The following is a 20167-nucleotide window of genomic DNA, read 5'->3' as shown; positions in this document are numbered from 1 at the left end:
GATATATTGCTTTAATTGCTTGTATAAAATAGTCTCCAAACTGCATCCTTTCTATTACTTTAAATAAAAATTGCCAATTCAATCTATCAAAGGCTTTTTCAGCATTCAAAAAAAAAAAACCGCGGGGACTTGGCTATTCCTTTCTAAATATTCCAATAGATCTACAATCTGTCTCATATTATATCTCATTTGTCTTTCTTTAATAAACCCTGATTGATCACTATGAATCGTATAACTCATAACTGACATTAATCTATTGGCTAATATCTTAGCAAAAATCTTAGAATAGAATAGAATAGAATAGAATAGAATAGAATAGAATAGAATAGAATAGAATAGAATAGAATAGAATTTTATTGGCCAAGTGTGATTGGACACACAAGGAATTTGTCTTGGTGCATATGCTCTCAGTGTACATAAAAGAAAAGATACCTTCATCAAGGTACAACATTTACAACACAATTGATGATCAATATATCAATATAAATCATAAGGATTGCCAGCAACAAGTTATAGTCATACAGTCATAAGTGGAAAGAGATGGGTGATGGGAACTATGAAACGATTAATAGGAGTGCAGATTCAGTAAATAGTCTGACAGTGTTGAGGGAATTATTTGTTTAGCAGAGTGATGGCCTTCGGGAAAAAACTGTTCTTGTGTCTAGTTGTTCTGGTGGGCAGTGCTCTATAGCGTCGTTTTGAGGGTAGGAGTTGAAACAGTTTATGTCCAGGATGCGAGGGATCTGCAAATATTTTCACGGCCCTCTTCTTGATTCGTGCAGTATACAGGTCCTCAATGGAAGGCAGGTTGGTAGCAATTATTTTTTCTGCAGTTCTAATTATCCTCTGAAGTCTGTATTTTTCTTGTTGGGTTGCAGAACTGAACCAGACAGTTATAGAGGTGCAAATGACAGACTCAATAATTCCTCTGTAGAATTGGAAATAATTCTAGTAAATAAGTAAATAATCAGTATTTAAAAGCGATATTGGCTTATAATTTTCAGGTTTACTACAATCTTGCTCTTCCTTCAGAATCAGCGAGATAAAAGCCGTTCTCCATGATGGAGGCACTCCTCCTCCAGATTGAATTTTGTTAAATAACACCTTAAGCGGCTCTAACATTTTCTCTTTTAAGTTTTTATAATAAACAGCCGTTAAACCATCTGTACCTGGGTTTTACCCATTTTCAACTGTTTAATTGCAAAAATTATTTCTTCTATTGTTATAAGTTGGTTCAATTCCTCCCTTTGCTCTAATGTAGTTTCTTGAATACCTTCATCTTGTAAATATCTATCTATATCTGTTTCTTTAATTAAATCTCTATGGTATAACTTTGTATAAAATTCCAAAAAGGCTTTTTGAATCAAATTCTGTTGATATACTTCTTTACCCCTATATTCTACCTTACCAATAGTACGTAATTTCTGTTTTTTCCTTAATATATAAGCTAACCACCTACACGATTTATTAGCATTATTAAATGTATTATGTTTAGCATATTGTAAATTTGTTGCCACCTGGTCTGCCACCATCATATTAAATTGCCCTTGTAATATATTTATTGACTCCTTTACTTTCTTATCTCCAGGACTCTTTATAAGTAACTGTTCTCTGTTTTTAATTTCCTCCTCTAATTCCTTTCTCTTATTCTGTAATTTACATCTATATTTATTGTCCATATATATTAAAACTCCTCTCATATAAGCCTTGCTCGCGTCCCAAACCATCTCCACAGAAGTACCCTTATTCATATTCATATCAAAAAATTCTTTCATTTGTTTTTTATATTCTTTTACATTTTCTTCATATCTAAACAAATTTTCATTCAACCTCCACAATCTGCTAACACCCTTCCCCTGATCAAATTCTATCCACACAGGGCTATGATCCGTCATAATCCTTGGACATATCTTAGTTTTCTTCACCCTAAAAAGCAAATCATTAGTAATTAATATAAAATCAATCCTTTAAAAAGATTGAAGTCTATCTGAAAAAAAAGTAAAATCTTTCTCTTCCTTATTCCGTTCTCGCCAAACATCTATTAATTCTAAGTCATCCATCATATCAAAAAAGGCTTTAAGTAACTTTGCACGACTTGAAATATTGTAAAGTAAGCCCTTTTTGTCTTTCCAAGTATCAAAACTCCATTCCAATCTCCCATTAATATATGTGATTTATAATCCCAATGTATAATTCTATTGTGTAAAAATTTTAAAAAAGGTTCTTGCTGTTGGTTAGGAGCATAAACTCCAATTATAAGTATCTTTTCTCCTTCTTGTAAAAGTTCAATAGCAATATATCTTCCTTAAACATCTGCTTCAATTAGTTTTACTAATAAACCCTTCTTAAAATACACAACTATACCATTTTTTTTCTCTGGAGCTGCTGCAACAAAATATATACCAAGCCTAAAATTTATCAAGTACTTTTGGTCCGAACTTTTAATATGGGTTTCCTGTAAACATATTACATCATACTTAAACTGTTTCAAATAATGAAATATCTTCCGTCTCTTGCATGGTGAATTTAAACCATTAACATTCCAGGATAGAAATCTATTTGCCATTTTTGGCAAATGGAAGCTTTTGAAGCATCAGCTGCCAATCCTCCCGGATCTTTGGCCTAGCTCCTCCCATTGCTTCTGGTTTGCTGCCTTTGAAGTTTGTTGAACTTTTGCTTCTTGTTGCATCTGCTTGGTAGCAGCTCTAGTGTTTTTGATCTTTTGGGCTTTCTTGATTATTATTATTATCAGCTGGGTCTGAAGGCATAGCCTGGGGAAGGGAGGAATCGGGATGATGGCCTCATTACGTCCTCCGACTGGTCTGGTTCTGGCTCCTGGAGCCGGGCCAAAGGAATCGGTGCTCCCGAGGTAAGCCTTACCGGCCCTTCCCCCTCACTCTCAGAGTCACTTTTGGGCATGGGGCCAGGTTCGGGGGCTGGAGTCACAACACAGACAACCATTCATTTCTAGTATACAACAAGCAATTCAGATTCCTTGGATAAACCCAGATTTGTTGGGATATACGCTTGATTTTTTGTTCATCTCTATGAATAAAATGTTACTGCCCTGTTATAAAAAAGGGTTGTTTTACTAGTAAGTAAATGTCTTATCACTAGTTGTGAACACTAGTCAGAACATCCATGCTGTCAGCTCTCCAGATGACAAGCTCAGCATCTTTAACCACTGCGCCATCGTTGCTGGAGTTGAGTTAAAATAAGGAAGCTTGGAGTACTTTTCTTTTAACTTTGATAGAGAAACATAAGGATCTAGAAAGTTGTGGTTTTATTTTGTCATTTTTATGAATGTATCACTCTTATTTGGTGTTGGAAGTTATAATCTGTAACTTTAGATCAGGGGTGTCAAACTGGATTTCTTCAAGGGCCTGATCAGCACTGTAGTTCTCCTCTGCGCCCAGCCGGTGGGGAGACAGGATGGACACCTCCTGCAGCACCCTGCCAGCCAAAACGAGGCACGGGGGCCACATGCAGGCCCCCTGTGCCTGTTTTGGCTGCCAGAGGCACTGCAGGCTGGTCCTTTGCTATTTCCAGACCGGTCCCATGGGCCAGATTTAAGCTCCATGCGGGCTGCATCCAGCCCACAGGCCTTGAGTTTGACACCCGTTTTAGACTTATTGTTTGAAATCTTCCAACTTTAATGAATTCTGATTGGCCAGGACATACGAGTTTATAAAAGCCTGCTCTTTGACCATAAGAGGAAGCTAAAGAATAGAAGATGAAAATGAAAGCATAGAAAGCATTAGATCACCAAGCTAAATTTGAAAAATAATTACTATATTTTTCGGAGTAGAAGATGTTCCGGACTATAAGAAGCACCTACCTTTTTGGGGGAGGAAAACAAGAAAAAATATCTGCCTCTGCCTCCATTCATCTGGCCCATTTGCCGCACCCCATTCGCCACGGTCCATTCAGTGCAGCCCATTCGGCACCGCCATGGCCTGTTTGCCGCCACCGCACCACATTCACCACCACCCATTTGCTACCACTGCGGCGCCCTGTTCGCTGCCTGAGGAAGCTTCTTGGATGAGAAGCGAAACATTTTCAAGGAAACAACAACAAAAAAGTCCAGTTGCCTTTTGAAAAAGCACCTTTGGGACAACCATGACTTGGATGATTGAGAATCTCCTTAGACATATCTCCACATACCTGGTGTGTTTAATGGCCAAGGTACTACTGGTATGTTTTATAGATAGAGAGGTATGCTATCGGGAGCAAAAATCAAATATGTGACTGAGAGGCTTTCTAAAATAATTAAGCCCACAGATTATTATTCCTTTCTCCTCTTTCATGTGGTGACAAATGATACAACAAAGAGCCTGAAAACAATGTCAAGGAACTTTGAACAGCTAGTCATGAAAACCAAGCAGATAGCAGCACAGATGGTGATTTCATCTCTATCCAAATGAAAGATCAGCATCCAATAAGGGAGTGGAGGACTTTGGAAGGAAAGTTTGTTCAGTTATTTGTGCTTTGAAATTAATTGGCACAAGGGATGGTGCCACTGAGAGAACTTTGGTCAGGGGATGGCCTACATTTTATAAGAATCTGGAAGAATGTGTTTGGAAAACAACTGGCTAAATTCAGGGTGAGGGGAAGATCATTTGAGTCCATAGACTTTGTGGCATAGCTGCTCCTTCAGTCTATTTGTTTTTCCATATCTAGCAATAGAAAGAATCTTGGGAAATTCCATTGTTAATCTGATTCATTTTTAAATAATTAATGTGTATTGCATGATTACAAATTACACCTATGTTTCACATTTCTCAAATTCCTTAAAGGTCAAGTGTGAGAAGTGTTTGAAATAGTTAAGTGTCCTAATTTTTATTTTTAATATTAGGCTATCCTAGAAGCAAAAAAGATATATTATTTTATATAATATGATAGCAGTATATAGTGAACAATGGCTAATATTGTGAGGCTGTGAGGGGTTAATAAAATTGAGAGGACATCGCTTTTATTCCTTGCTCAGTACCAAAATCTAAATGGTGCCATTGTGATTAAGAAAATAGTTCTTTAGGAGAACTGAGATGGGTGGGGACAAACCTTTCTAGGCTGACTTTATAATTTATAAAGAAAAACTAGAGACATAACAGTATCCTATACCGTAAGCATAAAGTATTGTTTCCTATTTAAATTATGTAAACAACTATCTAATTTATTTGTGTTATTTTGCTTTTTTGATCTTCTCAAAAAGATTTTCCCATACTGAGGTGATTTCACTCTGTACATTTTAGCATAGGCCAAGGAGATGCCTGGCAGACGGTGATGCTTGAAAAATCCCCAAGTTGTAGTCAGTAGTTAAGGACAGAAAGCAGATTTAGGAATGCTCAGTAAAACAAGAGATCTATTTTAGACTTCTGCCATATTTGGATAGTACTTATTTTTAATTTTCAGTTTAATACACAATATGAAGCATTATAGTATAATGTCAAGCTGAGCATACAATGCTTATTTTTTTCTGTTGGACTCCTGAAAGTAGTACTTGTGTGTTCTGGGTAAAATAAGATGAATCAGGGTCTTGGTTCATTTCCCCTTGTTTTTGAACTGAGGCTGTTTACAGCTACACATCTGTTATGAAGGCAGTTTCCTGTATGTTCTTTCCGTTCGTTATCTATTTCTATCCACACCCAGTAGAGCAAATTGCCTTTGTTTTGATGACTAAATGTTTATAGCAACTAGAACATCCGCAAAATCTCTGAAAGCAACAGCCAACATATCGAGTTTTTTATTTAATGGTGTGTCTGGTTTTTGCTTGGCAGCAGGTCTTGCTATGGTGAGAATTTATTTCATTTAATCTATTTCTTGTCCTTGAATAGGAATTTGACTTTTCTTTCAAATGAACAGACTAGCAGATACCCACTGTATGCAGAACGTCCTTTTTTCGTTCATTCTGGAGTAAATAATGTGAAAGGCTTTGTAGCTTTGTAGGGACACATAACTGAGGCAGAATACCAACAAATAGCCCAAACTTGCAAAGATGAGGTCAGGAAAGCTAAGGCTCAGAATGAACTAAGACTTGCAACAAATATCAAATGTGTTTTTAAAGTTTCTTTCAACATATTAAAAAACACACAAAAAAGTCAAGGAAATGATCAGTTCGCTAATGAGGAAAGAAGGCAAGGAAGTCACGGGCAGTAGAAAGAAAGCAGATCTGCTTAATTCATTCTTTGCATCTGATTTCATGCAAAAAGATAATACAGGGCAATTTACAAAAAACATAACCCTAAAAGACAGACTAGGAGTACAAATTAAAATAAGAAAATGATAAGAGAACACCTGTCTAGATGATTTCAACCACTGATGGATTACATCCCAGAATTCTGAAACAGCTGGCAGATGTTATTTCAGAACCATTGAATCATATCTTTTAAAGATCCTGGACCACCTGGGAAATTCGAGAGGATTGGAAAAGAGCTGATGTGATTCCCATCTTCCAAAAACACCTAGAAACAAGTAGTTATAACCAGAAGCCGGTTTGTCAAAACAGATCATGCCAAACAAATCTTATTTCATTCTTTGACAAAGTGACTAAATTAGTGGACCTTAGTGGAGTTATATATACATGGAGGGAAATATGTAGTGCGGTATTCCAAGGTTCTGTCTTAGACTCAGTATTCTTCAACATCTTCATAAATGATTTACATCAGGGATCCATGGCACGTCAGAAATCAGGCTGTGCAAACAAATGAAGTTTCATCTGCAGAATGCAGGCAGCCCCCTCCAGTCCATGCAAAAACTACTCTCCAAGGAACTGGTCCCTGATGCCCAAAAGGTTGGGGGCTACTGATTTCCATGAGGAGATTGAAGGGAAGCTCATCAAAATTGCAGCTGAACAGAACTCAACAGCACAGAATAACAGAACTAGAAGGGACCTTGGAGGTCTTCTAGTTCAACCCCCTGCTCAAGTAGGAATCCCTATATCAATCCCAATTCCTGCCACCATTATTTGTTTTAACCTTCAGCCCCCCTAATCATCTTTGTTGCTCTTTTCTGTACTCTTGTACAGAATGTAGAGTCTCTACATTTTTTTCATAATCTGGTAAGCAAAACTGGATGTAGTATTCTAAATTTGGTCTTACCAAGGCTAGTTAGTAAGTTAGTAAGTTCACATGATCTTCATTCTATCCCTATCTTAATGCAACCTAGGATTGCGTTGGCACACTGTTAGCTCATGTTTAAGACATATCAACTAGGACTTAATTCCCTTTGTTATTGTTGTTGAGCCAGTTTTCTTTTCATATGTACCTGTGCATTTCATTTTCTCTGCATTGAACTTCATTATTAGATAAGACCCAAGGTTGAAGTCTATCGAGATCCACCTGGATCTTGATTATCTTCTAGGATGTTGGCTACTCCTGGTTCATCTGCAAATTTGATGAGTTGCCTTCTGTTCCCGCATCTAAATCATTTTTGAAGATGTTGGAGAGTATTGGGCCTAAAACAGAACATTGGGGTACCGCACTGCATTAGCTTAATGAGTCAACTGGAATGAGGATGAATTTTTGGTCTAACTTTGTCAAATGCCTTATTGAAATCCAAGTATACCAAGTCCACTGCTCATCCACTAATTTAGTAACTTTTTCAACAAATGAAATAAGATTTGATTGGCATGATCTGTTTTTTACAAACCCATATTGCTTGCTTCTAGGTGTTCATAGATTATCTTTTCCAGTATCTTCCCAGGTAAGATATTTTTTTGAAGATTTATTTATTTATTTATTTAATCGTATTTATATACCGCCCTATCTCCCAAGGGACTCAGGGCGGTTAGATGGGAACCACATCAGCTCTTTTCCAGAGATCAGCAGACTGGAGGTAAATAAATTTTACTGAGGTAAAATTTGTAATGGAAAGGTCTATATTTTATCAGGATATCCCAACAAACCTGCATAAATAAGCTCCAGTGGATGCAATATGGAAGCATATCTCCAAAACCAGCATTCAAAAACTATTTCAAGGAGCTGCAAGCTTCATAGTATTATTAGATTTTTATGCCATACTTTTATACAAATTTTAATAGGCAGTAAATATACCTAATATTCTTGCCTCTTCCTATTTTCTCCATAACAGCAACCCTGTAAATTAGGCTGGATTAAGAGACAGTGATTGGCCCAAAATCACCCAATCAACTTTCATGCTATCATGGATATCCCTGAAGTGGGCTCAGACAATGAGGAAGGGCCTGCTTTAGGAACTTGGGAGCAGGGAGACTCTGAACCAGGAGATGGAGAAGAGTAGGAGAAACTAGAAATTTAAGAAGGGCCGGATGAGCAGTTGGTTGATAACAGAAGGAAGAAATGCAGCCTCAACCAAGAGGCTCAGAAGGCAAGCCAGAAGCAAAGGGTGAGAAAGGGGTGCAGCTGCAACTGATGAGTGGAGATGAGGAGGAAGCAGTTCCTCCAGATCCTAGGGTTTGCAGGGCTGAGAGGAGACAAGTGTATTGCCTATACAATATTAAATAGAATCCACTCTGTAAAATGTACTAAATCTGTATTAATTTTGTTTTGCTTGGCTGTTTTTAAAACATTTGATGAATTTCTTAAGCAATTATTAATAGAGATGGAATTCAGACGCACAATTATTTCTGTGAGCAAGTACATGTATTAATTTGTTTATAAATGACATGCCTGTCTTTCTTAAGAGCACAAATGAAGATTGTAGCAAATGGAGACAAATCCAATTCCAAGACATTCAGTCAATGAAATAATTAAAGAAATTATTTTATTCAAACCAGGGCAGAGATATTGAAAGCCAAAGACTCAGGAAATCCAAATGCTAAAATTCCAATCAGAAACAGCTTCACTTCGTGTTTGTCTTCTGCATTTCTTTTACAAGAATGGGAGCATCCCTTCACTGAATATTCTTGGTTGTTTAAATTATAAAAACTGTACTGAATAGGAAAAAATTGTTTCTTTAATTCAGTACAACATCTCTCATCTGAATTGAAGCCAACTACTTTCACATAATCTGGTTAACTTAAGTAAAATGAAAATATCAGTAAATCCCATAATTGACTTCTTTTTTATCTCTTAAAACATAGCTAGATTGCTATGCGTTTGGGGCCATTTTGGATCCCATCGGTACTACCATACACTTTTCAGCTTCAATAAAGTCAAACTCATATTAAGCTTACCAGAGGCTTACACTTGCTAGTTTATAGATATAGGCATGAAAAAAATATACTGACAAAAAGGAGCTAAAGAAGCTAAGGGAAAGTCAGGTAAACAGTACATTACCCTCACTTGTTTTCTACTGCAAATTGCACCCACTGAAAAATATATAATATATATATTGTACAGTAAATTAAATACCTTGCTAATGCTGAGTAAAAATGAACCAGCCTCTCTCAGAATGCTTTAACACAAATATACATCAATGTTCTGCAGATTATGTATTTGGTTGTTGATTGTACAATCAGCCAATTGCTCCCCAATGGGTTTCAGTCTGAATTGCAAATTTACATTCAAAATGCAAATTTCACAGGGTGCAATAAGTGTTCATTTAACTTGAGTTCACTAAAAATAATTCTGAAGACACTCTTGCATATCCTTTCTTAAAGAACATTAGTAAATACCACATTTCCCAGGTGCTTATGTTCATTTTCTGATTCATTGGTATCTGCAAGCCTCTTTTGATTTAAGATTTTATTTGTAAATTAGAAAAGTAAGAGTAAAAGGAAAGTTCTAAAGCAGGTTTTGATTTTTTTAAAACTTCCACGCTTTCCTATGATGCTATTCTTTCCTAGTTTCCACATGATTATATTTCTTAACTTATGTTAAACAGGAAACCCCCCGATTCAATTATCACCCCCCTCTCCCTTTTTGAAGTCTTCATTATATTCACTTCTAGTGAAAAACACCGTGTGGTTATACTTATGAACTCCGCCTGGAATCAGCAAAATTCATCCTTCTACTCCTAAGAAGAAAAAGATAACATATAAGCAAAACCAAAAAGAACAAGACTTAGCTTACAAAGCTACATGTAGCTCTCTTATCATGAAGCCTATTAATAGAAAAAATGGGACTCACCTAAGTTTTAATTGAAAGTGTAGCTTTCAGCACCTCCACGGCCAAATCCTTAAAAAAAAAATCTAATGTCAGCATTAAAGATTTTAATGGCAGTTCTCCATTTCTCAGTCCAAGACAAGTGCTTGTCCTCCATTTTGAGATAAGGTACTTGGAGACCTAAGGTTTCTGTATTACCTGATGAACCACGAAAAAAAAATCAGGAAAAAATGCTAAATGCTAGGTAAGGTCTTTTAGCTTATGTTTATTTCTTCTATTCCAGGGCTGTCAAATTGGCGGCCCATGGGCCAGATGTAACACACGCTGACCATGCCCATGCCCATGCCCAGTTTAGCGAAGGGGGAAGAAGTTGTGATATGTCACGTGATGATGCCATGACAATGCAAGTTTGACACCTCTGTTCTATACCTTCCAGATACAAAGAAAAATAATTTTCTGTTTTGGGTAGGGTTAGCTATAACCTGCTCTCTTCTGTAGTGATGACGTAAGAATGTATTTAAATAGACTGAAGCTTCCTGTTAAATAACAGACTATAACATTTATAGTTTGGCAGCAAAAACGTAACAATATCCTGAATAAATGGAAGACTTCTATGACCTTGTCTTAGTGAACATTCACTGAAGAGAATCTGACACCTCACATTGGAAAAATCCTACTCTGCAGAAATTTGCCATGCTTTTTGTAAAATTTCCTATTAGAAACATATAGAAACATGCTGGAGAATAATCCCCCAATCTGTTGTAAAACATGTAATGTTTTATACTGTTGTAAAACATGGATTGTTATCAAAACAAGCATTCTGTTTGGCAAATTTAACCCTAATCTAAGATGAACAGAATCAGTGGTGAAATCTGAACCGATTTACTACTGGTTCGCTGGCTGTGCATGTGCGCTGCGCGCGTGCCTGTGCACCACGCACCAAATGCGCTGTGCGCATGTGTGCAGTGCATGCCAAAAGGAGGCATGGGGTAAGTAGAACAGTGCGCGCGGTGGGGGGGGGGACGATGAGACAGCTCAGTTGGGATCATCAGAGCCTTTTTTTTTTACCTTTTAAAAGCATTTTTTTACAACCTATTCGGCTGAATAGGTTGTAAAAAATACTTTTAAAAGTAAAAAAAAGGCTCTGACGATTGCAGGGCTCAGCTGTGATCGTCAGAGCCCCTTTTTTTACCTTTTAGAAGCATTTTTTAAAAGAAGCAGGCAATCAGGCATTGGATGGGCATGAGCGGGAGGGGGGAGCAGGGATTTTTGCTACTGGTTCTCCGAATTACCCGCTGCTATCGCTACCAGATTGGCCAATCCAGTCCGAACCGGGAGCATTTCATCCCTGAACAGAATACATCAGTGTTGCTAATATTTGTCTGTTTTTTAGAACTTCAGCCAAGTAGTTGAGAAAAATATGCATAGTACAGCAAGATTTCCAGCTTCATACCAATCCTCAATTCACATTTTAACTGAACAGGGAAATAAGGGGGAAAAATACTGGGCCCTTTAGGATTTGGTAGCATTCCCCTCTCCAAGGTCATTATGTTGGTTCCAATTCCTAAGAAGAAAAACAGACATACCAGATCTTTCTCCCTTCCAGCTAATCTCTCTGATTTTTCATCTCTTTAAAAGCCTTAAAATCTCAGAGGTAATTGGGCAAAGGGTGGAAATGCAAAATAATTACAGATCTTTCCCAGACTTCACTTATGCTACTGACCCAGGGGAAATTTAGAACAGCTGCTGGCTTGGTTTAATAAATTCTTTCCCATAGCTTAGAAAGAAAAAATTAAGAAGTCAAAAAATTTAATGACCATGAAAACTGCTAGACAGGGCTTTTGAACTGTTAGAAAGCTGGAACCTTTTGCAATACAACATAGGATTGCCTAATATATAATTTAGTAGCCAGTTTTTACAGAAAATGCTTTCTATTTTATTTACACTATTTTTATTTGGATTTATTTATGCTAATTTTTAAATAGCAAAAGTATTCCATTTATCCAAGATTTTTTATATGCTTTCAACCCTAATACAGTACACAGAATTTTGGAATGAATCATCTCTCAGATATGTTACAGTGGCAATGCTTCAAATATTATGGCTGAGTTCTCAATTCAAAATTTGCTTAGAAAAACATTATATAAGGAAACATTCATTACAAAATATATGTAGAAATGCATCTGAAATACATATTGTTAAGCAGACTTTAACAAAACATTGAAAGCAAATGAGTCAATGGCATAGAACAAATGTACTGTTATAAACTCATTTTCAAGAGAAAATGAGTGAAATTCTACTTGACTGGCCTGCTGATCCTTACTTCAGATGAGGTAAACCAACAGTGTGACATTAGAATGATGCCAGATAGAAATGCTATATTTTTATTAATTTTATGTATTCATTAAGTTTATATGTTGCCCATCTTGGTATCACACTATTCTGGGTGGCTATCTATAATAGGCCTTTTTGGGTGGGTGGATGTGGTTTCTAATTATGTATGCATGTGTGTGTGTAGGCAGTTAGGTAGGTAGGTAGTTTATAGAATAACTTCATCTTACTGTTGCTTACCTTTGGGTCCAAACAGTGCGGCATAGCAGGGGTAGTTGCAATAAGGTTTCCCATCATGCTGAGGAAATAAGAGAAACATCTCAAAGGCAACATGAACAAAATGATATATGATGGAGTCTATTCAAATTTTTTGTTTGGATTACCTTCTTCTTCTGAGGATAGAGGCAGACACAAAGTCTTGTAGCTGCCAGTTTATTTCTCCTCAAAGTTAAGCAGGCAGGTATTTTGCAGTGGAAACAGATTAACATTAAGAGCTATAGGCCTGCTTTTGTCCCATAGTTCCCTCTCATTTAAACAGATATCTCAAGTATGATCTCTGTTGTCCATCTTTTCTGCACAGATTTTTCCCCCAAGCATCATTGGAGAACATTTACAGTAGAACATGTTCCCCAAAGTGGTATAGGATGTCTATGCAGCGTTCTTTTTGTCCCTTAAATAGTTTGATAGCTAAAGATAAAAGCAGGTAAACATTAAAAAGAGCAGTTACTAAAAGAACGAAGTTATGAGACAGTACAAAACTGTTCTTCAAGCCAAGAACATGCATGTCTTCACTTACCTCTGCATGGCCACCTGCATTTAAAGTCTTCTTGCATTTTTCACACTTCAAACATGGCCGGTGCCAATCTTTCCCAAGGGAGGTGACTTTTTCAGCTATGATAATAAGGGGGGGGGGGACAGAGAGAGAGAGACGATAGAGAGAAAGAAAATTTTAAAAAATCTTTTTCTCATAGCCACAATTCATCTTCTATTTCTGTAAATAATAAAACAAGTTACTTAGTTGCTAGCAAGATGATTGAGTATGTCCTGAAAGATGGAAACAATACGAGTTAATAATAATCAAAACTAAGCTGGATGTTTACATAGTGAGTAGGTAAAGAAAAAAAGTTATAGCTGGTGCTAGTTGTGAAACAACTCTGAATGTGAAGAACTATGCTCCAGAAAGGAAAAGCATTCTGAGATGTCTGGACCTCCAAAACACAATTTGGAGAAGAAGAAAAAATATGTGACATGAAAAAAGGCAGCAAGGTCACAGAACAGATCACTATCAGGTTATTTCCTGGAAGGTGCAACATCAATTGGATGACCAATTTATACATTTAGTGTAAAAGGGAATTCTGGAAATTCTTAAACAAAGTGTAGAAACAAAGTGTAGAAAAAAAATGGTTAGATTCTTTGAACAGCAATATTAAAGTATCAATAGTATTTACATATTAAAAGTATTTCTATAACATTGTTCATTAGAAAAAACATCTCTAATGAACACTATCCCTAACTGTAACCCTAACACGTGCTTTAAACAAAGTTGTTCTAAGTCTTTTAAAAATCTATGTACAATTCAGTTCTTCTTTTACTGCAGTCACATGATAACAGTTGCCATAGAGAAAATTGCTGGGTAAGACAGGAAAATGACTAAGTTGTTGTTTGTTTCAATTTTATCCAAGACTCTCCCAGTAACAAAAACAAAAGTAAAGCAAAACTTAAAAGATTTTTTTAAAATAATAAATACCCCAAAATTACTATAGGAGAAGGCCTTCTGGAATATTGTATTTTAAAAAGAGAAAGTAGTGGGGGTGGGAAGAGAGTGAGTTACCGTTTTTGAATTTTGAATGATTTAAGGATGGGGAAATGTCTCCTTTGGTTTTTCTGCAAATGCCTCAGGATTACAACCATTTTCTAGGATTCAAATTTTCCCCTCATTTGAATATTAAGATAATTTTATTTCTAAACTGTAAGTACCATTTTGTGGACTAGACAGTTACTGTGGATGAAAGATTCTGAAAGCTGCCAAAGCATTGTTTATCTATTCCAAACTAGTTTAAGAGATGAAGAACAAGCTTGCTTTGAACAATGAAACATTTACAGATTTCACAGATTTCTAAATATGCTTTCATAGGTGTCTGAACAGTTGTTTGACAGACATTCATTTTTGTAAGTATTTAAAATACTGAGAACTGATCATAGAATCATAGCACAGGAAGAAACCTTGGAGGTCTTCTACTCCAACTTCCTGCCCAAAGCAAGAGACCTTATTCCATCCTGGACAAATGACTGTCCAATATTTTCTTGAACAATCCTCAGGCCGTGGGAACTGGGCTGCTGAAGCAGCAGGTGAGAAACAAAGCTTCATTTGCCCATGCACAGGATTTAGGTTGCACATGTGAAACCATTCTCTTCTACCACTGAAGCTGCCACCACCACTGGCCATGGAATCAAAAAGGTTTTTGAAGACTTCCAGCAACGGCACACACACAACTCTGGGAAGTAAGCTCTTTCATAGATTATTTGGTCTTACTGTCAGGACATTTCTCCTTAGTTCCATGTATTTGTATATTTTCAGTTGAGTCTGCACTGCACAGCAGGCAGCTTAACATGGTAACAAGAGCCCAGTTCAGCAAAATACTTTTGGATGTTGAAGTTCATTATGATACACTAGTACAACCATTTGATGATCCAAACAACAATAATAAATGCATAGCCTTGAATGTCTGGAGAAACAATTAGATTACTTTTGTATGATTCTTTTTTTTACATATGGGTATTTCTGCATTTTACCATACTGCAGATCTGTTTAAATTTTCTTACGAAGATTAAACAAAATGCTTAACAATAAAAAAGTCCAGCTTTTTCCATTGTGACAAGGGTGGTCTTTAAGACTTTCTATTCCTAGCATTTTTAAAGAAAATAATTAGGTAGTATGGAATGGACTAGGTCAGCTCAGGAAGGCACTGCAGCAATTAGTCATGGCTTATAGTATCCAGGGAGAATTACCCATTCTATGTTTGCTATTAATTTCATTTGGAAAGCCTTTGTGTTAATTTTAAGCATTCTATCTAATTTTATTTTCTCTTCAGTTGCATGTATTCCTCCCACTTAATGATTTTTACATATATATTTTTAAATATATATGTATATTTAAATACAATACAAGAATTGTATTGCTGAATGTTTACTTAAAATGTAAAGCAGATAAACGTAACATTTAACTAAAAGGTTGCAATCAAAAGCTCTTGTGGACAAAAGGTAGCATTAGTTAACTGTTCTATGGCAGCAAATCAGTTTGAACAGCTATTACTCATTTCTGTTCAAAAGGTCCCATTGTATACAAAGGGAAACAAACAGCAGCTATTCTAAGAAGTACTATGGTAGGATATTTATTTAAAATTTTAATATTTTATGGGCTTTGGGGCTTTGACATATTCAGAGCTAATTCTCATGTTCTAAAACTGTACTTGGCACTAAAGAAATACCGCAGGATAAAATCCCAAGGTTCCTCATATCATACTAAATTGTATCACCAATTTGATATTGCACTGTCTTCCAAGATGCATGCTATAGCTCTGAATAACATACAGTAAAAACATGTTGCACCAAACTCCTTGGATTCCCTTACATAATACCCATGAAATATTGCCATGGGCCTGTACAAACTTGATATATTGCTTGACTTGGACAGCATGCTAAGGCTAAGTAAGATTTGTAAATAACCTACAATCTAGTGTGTACAGATTGCATTTAACGCTGAAGTATGATCTACAAACAATAAAAATCTAGATTAATACAATGCCAAGCCATATATCATATCATAAATAACATGGATTTGCCTAAAGCACGAACCTGAGCAACACACATATACACTTTTCAATCTGAAAAACTAGATAAATTATTAGTGACTGTTAATTTCACTTGATAATCTTTTTATATTTCTGGTTGCCTAATTTACAGACTTGCATTGTGTACTAAATAATTAAGTTTTGGTCTTGATCTTTAGAATGTAGGGTATTCTATGTATTATGAAATCTACAAGATTCATTTCTTTATTCTATGTTCTTGGCATGAAAAATCTCTTAATATTATATCCCTGTTAAAATATTTGTTTCTCCCTTCTCTTACTGGTAATAATTAAAGAAGCCAGGATTTTATAATTCAGGTAAGAGCAATTGGCAACTAGCATTTCTTCTTATTTCTTGTCTTTTTGTCTTTCTCAGGCCTACCTTTCCTGCACATAGGTTCTTCAAGTGTTATGTTCTCCAAGAGATGTCTCCAAGAACAGTTGACTGTGCTATTTTAATAGTATTTCTTATTGGCTTCAAGCAAATTGTATATCATTTGGCCACTCCAAACAGAAATACTTGAAAATATATTTATGAAGTAATTATCAAGCATTAACAGCGATATACTTCATTTTTTACTACAACAGGTTTACAGCCCCAATTGGATTTTAGAGCCAATCAAACCCTCAAATGTGGCTTTTTCTGACTTTGAATAGAAAGCTTGCAATTTATTTTTACAACCCCTCTACCATATCCCAAAGTCTGGCACTTTCTACATTGAGACTACAACTCTCATGATGCTCAGCCAGCAAGACAACACTGGGACTTCTTCTGGGTCCTTTAGGAGAATCTAGAAACACACAAAGCAGTTTAAAGTATGTTGAGAGTAACATTCTCTTACTCCAAATATCCTGCAACAGGCTATAATCTCCATCCCTCCCATTTTTTCATCTGACACTCTCCTTTCTGCTTTAAGGTATGAGAAGTTTTATATTAAAATATATTTTGTCCTTTATACTGTTTCCTATTAAAATATTAACAGAATCCACAATGGTCTGAGAATCAGTGTCTTCACTAAATAATTGACAGTCAAGCTGAAATTAAATTAATCAAGTAAAAATAACAAATGGGGAAAATCTTTTAATCAAATTTTCTCAAGCCTCCAAAATTACCCACACCTAATGCACATATCAAAGGATAAGGTCTAACAATTAGAGTTAATTAAATTAGGTCTCCCAGCGGAACTCCATATTCACAAGAATAAACCTCACAGACATGCCTACACACACCCTCAAGTATCACCCTAGAATCAGTACCTACACACTTCCACACCCAGAACAAGCTCCCTATTAGACTGGTTGCTGTGCCCCATTTTTCTGGAGCTGCCCCTAAAAGCAAACTGTTTGCTTTTAGGAATAATTTATTTTATTATTTATTTATTTATTATTTAAATTTCTATACCACCCTTCTCCCAAAGGCGGTTTACAGCCAAAATAAAACAATCAATATAAAAGTTAAAACCAATTTAAAAGCAAAGATTCAAAGTTGGCTGGACCAATTAAAACCAATAAAAAACCCCATCTAAAACCATTAGGCCAGTCCTGCGCGATGAAATAGAAATGTTTTCAGCTCGCGTCTAAAGGTCCAGAGATTGGGGAGTTGACGAATACCCGGTGGTAGCTCATTCCAGAGGGTTGGTGCCCCCACAGAGAAGGCCCTCCCCCTGGGGGTCGCCAGCCGACACTGTCTGGCCGACGGCACCCTGAGGAGACCCTCCCTATGGGAGCGCACTGGTCGATGGGAGGCCGCCGGTAGCAGCAGGCGGTCCCGTAAATAACCCAGTCCTATGCCATGGAGCGCTTTAAAGGTGGTAACCAACACTTTGAATTGCACCCGAAAGACCACCGGAAGCCAGTGCAGCCTGCGCAAGAGGGGTGTTATATGGGAGCAACAAGTCGCTCCCTCTATCACCTGCGTGGCCGCATTCTGAACCAGTTGGAGTCTTCGGGTACTCTTCAAGGGGAGCCCCATGTAGAGAGCGTTGCAGTAGTCGAGACGGGAAGTGACGAGGGCATGAGTGACTGTGCATAAGGAATCCTGGTCTAAGAAGAAGAACTGGCGAATCAGGCGAACCTGATAAAAAGTTCCTCTGGCGACGGCCGTCATATGCTCTTCCAATGACAGCCGTGCATCCAGAAGGACGCCCAGATTGCGGACCCTCTCTGTGGGGGCCAATGACTCATCCCCCACAGTCAGCGATGGCCTCAGCTGATTATACCGGGATGCCAGCATCCACAGCCACTCGGTCTTGGCAGGGTTGAGTCAGAGCCTGTTTTTCCCCATCCAGACCCGCACGGCCTCCAGACACCAGGACATCACTTTAACGGCTTCGCTGGGATGGTTAGGGGTGAAAATGGACAGCTGAGTATCATCAGCGTACAGATGACACCGCACCCCAAATATTTCTTCTTTCCTCACAGCTGTCTGGATCTCATTTTGATTTATTCTTGTGCAATCTCGGCTGGAGTTGGAACCCCAAATTATTATTCTGAGAAAGGGAAGCCACTTTTTAAAGTTCTAAAAGTGTTAAGTATGGAACGAACTTCCCCTCGGACTTCGACAATTACCTGACCTTAGGACCTTTCGCTGCGAACTTAAAACTTATTTATTTCGTATGGCTGGACTAGCCTGATTTTTATTTTTATTGGATGGGTTTTTAAAATTTTGTTATTTTACGGGGGAGTACGTTTTTTAACATTTTTGGGCATTTGAATTAGTTTTTTAAGGGATGTTTTTAATTACTGTGTGTATTTATATTTTATCTGCCTGTTCACCGCCCTGAGTCCTTCGGGAGAAGGGCGGTATACAAATTAAAATATTATTATTATTATTATTATTATTATTATTATTATTATTATTATTATTATTATTATTATTATTATTATTATTATTATTATTATTATTATTATTATTATCTAGGACTTGTATACTAAAATCGTTTAGTGGCACGTGCAAATGTGTGAGACAATAATTCTCAATGCACTGAGATGCACCAAAAAGTTAGGATCAGATTACAATAAAAAACTACAGAGAAATCGAGAAAAAACATAAAGAAGTGGACTTTAGCCCAAGCCGGTGCCCCTTTCCTAATCAAAATTGCGTCTCCTAAATTCTCTATGCTGTACAGAAGATCTCGAGCTCAGGTATCACCGGGAGCTCCCAGGATCTGGGGCGCTCTTCCAGTGCTCCAAATTCTCTGTACTTCGGGATTAGCCATTACCAGCCCCGAGAATCTCAGTTCTGAATCAGCCTTGATTGCTACCTTACACACGCAACGCCTGCTGCAGGGAAGATCTCAGATTTTAGCCTCTTAAATGCTTTTCGGAACTGGTTCCGATAGTAGTCCTTCTTCGCTTTCTCCATCCCGGCTGCATCTGTCCTGAAGTGAGGAAGGGGCAGTAATTCTTCCTTACCGAAATAGACCTCCTTCTGACAACGAGGGCACTTGGGCATGGCGTCGCCGAAGGCGCAATCAATCCGCAACGCAACGAGACACCAAGTGAGGCTTCCGGCAAAAAAAATCTCGCTTTACCGCCTCCGGCCACGCCCGCGAGGGCAGTAGAGCAGGAAGGCAGGACCGTGCTTTCGGAGTAGCAGCATTCGGGTCGCCGTGGTCTTTGGGGAATCAATGTTTTAGGTGCAGTCTGCAGTTTTAGGCATGACCGTGACAATTAAGGCCCGGGAGGGGTAGATAGCATGGTGGGGATGCCTTAGGAAAGAAAGGTCTCCTGAAAGCGGAGGGAAGGAAAGTTCTTAGAAAACAGCAAAAGTTCTTAAAGGATCGTAGCTTCAATTCAGTTGCAGTTAGGAATTTTTTAAAAATACATTTGAAAGAGAATTAAATGGATCAAACTATTTAGTTATATCATAATTGTTAGAGATTTATTATAATTGTTTTCCCAATTACTGTATTTTTCATTGTTACCAAGAAAATTCTTTTTATATCAAAAAATGCAAGGATTG

The 20167-nt window shown here is 37.2% G+C and overlaps 2 protein-coding genes across 4 annotated transcripts in view; one reads left to right on the top strand and one right to left on the bottom strand.

Annotated features, from left to right (window-relative positions):
• LOC131194855 (4-trimethylaminobutyraldehyde dehydrogenase) overlaps positions 1–19037 on the top strand; it is a 175372-nt gene extending 156335 nt beyond the window's left edge. The window contains exons 13-14 of one of the 2 annotated variants that reach the window (XR_009154335.1): positions 16580–17120; positions 18492–19037. The gene's annotated coding sequence lies outside the window, so the exon portion shown is untranslated. Of the gene's footprint in view, positions 1–16579 lie in introns of both variants that reach the window. The other variant, XM_058176388.1, reaches the window with a different exon arrangement.
• On the bottom strand, positions 795–19848 carry CRIP1 (cysteine rich protein 1). 2 transcript variants are annotated; one of them, XM_058176404.1, is made up of 5 exons: positions 19618–19848; positions 13150–13244; positions 12594–12651; positions 10047–10094; positions 795–928 (listed from the first exon to the last, which is right to left on the bottom strand). In XM_058176404.1, the coding sequence occupies exons 1-4, from the start codon at positions 19655–19657 to the stop codon at positions 10054–10056; spliced, it is 234 nt and encodes a 77-aa protein (XP_058032387.1). In that variant the 5' UTR covers positions 19658–19848; the 3' UTR covers positions 795–928; positions 10047–10053. The 2 variants fall into 2 exon arrangements, with proteins under 2 accessions (XP_058032387.1, XP_058032386.1); XM_058176403.1 differs by lacking the exon at positions 795–928 and adding an exon at positions 8723–9933 and having other exon boundaries at positions 19618–19828.
• Positions 19849–20167: the final 319 nt, after the last annotated feature.

Source organism: Ahaetulla prasina, chromosome 3 (assembly GCF_028640845.1).
Source record: "Ahaetulla prasina isolate Xishuangbanna chromosome 3, ASM2864084v1, whole genome shotgun sequence".
Taxonomy (NCBI): domain Eukaryota; kingdom Metazoa; phylum Chordata; class Lepidosauria; order Squamata; family Colubridae; genus Ahaetulla; species Ahaetulla prasina.
Note: the sequence above shows the minus strand (reverse complement) of the source record. Positions and strands in the feature narration are given on the sequence as shown.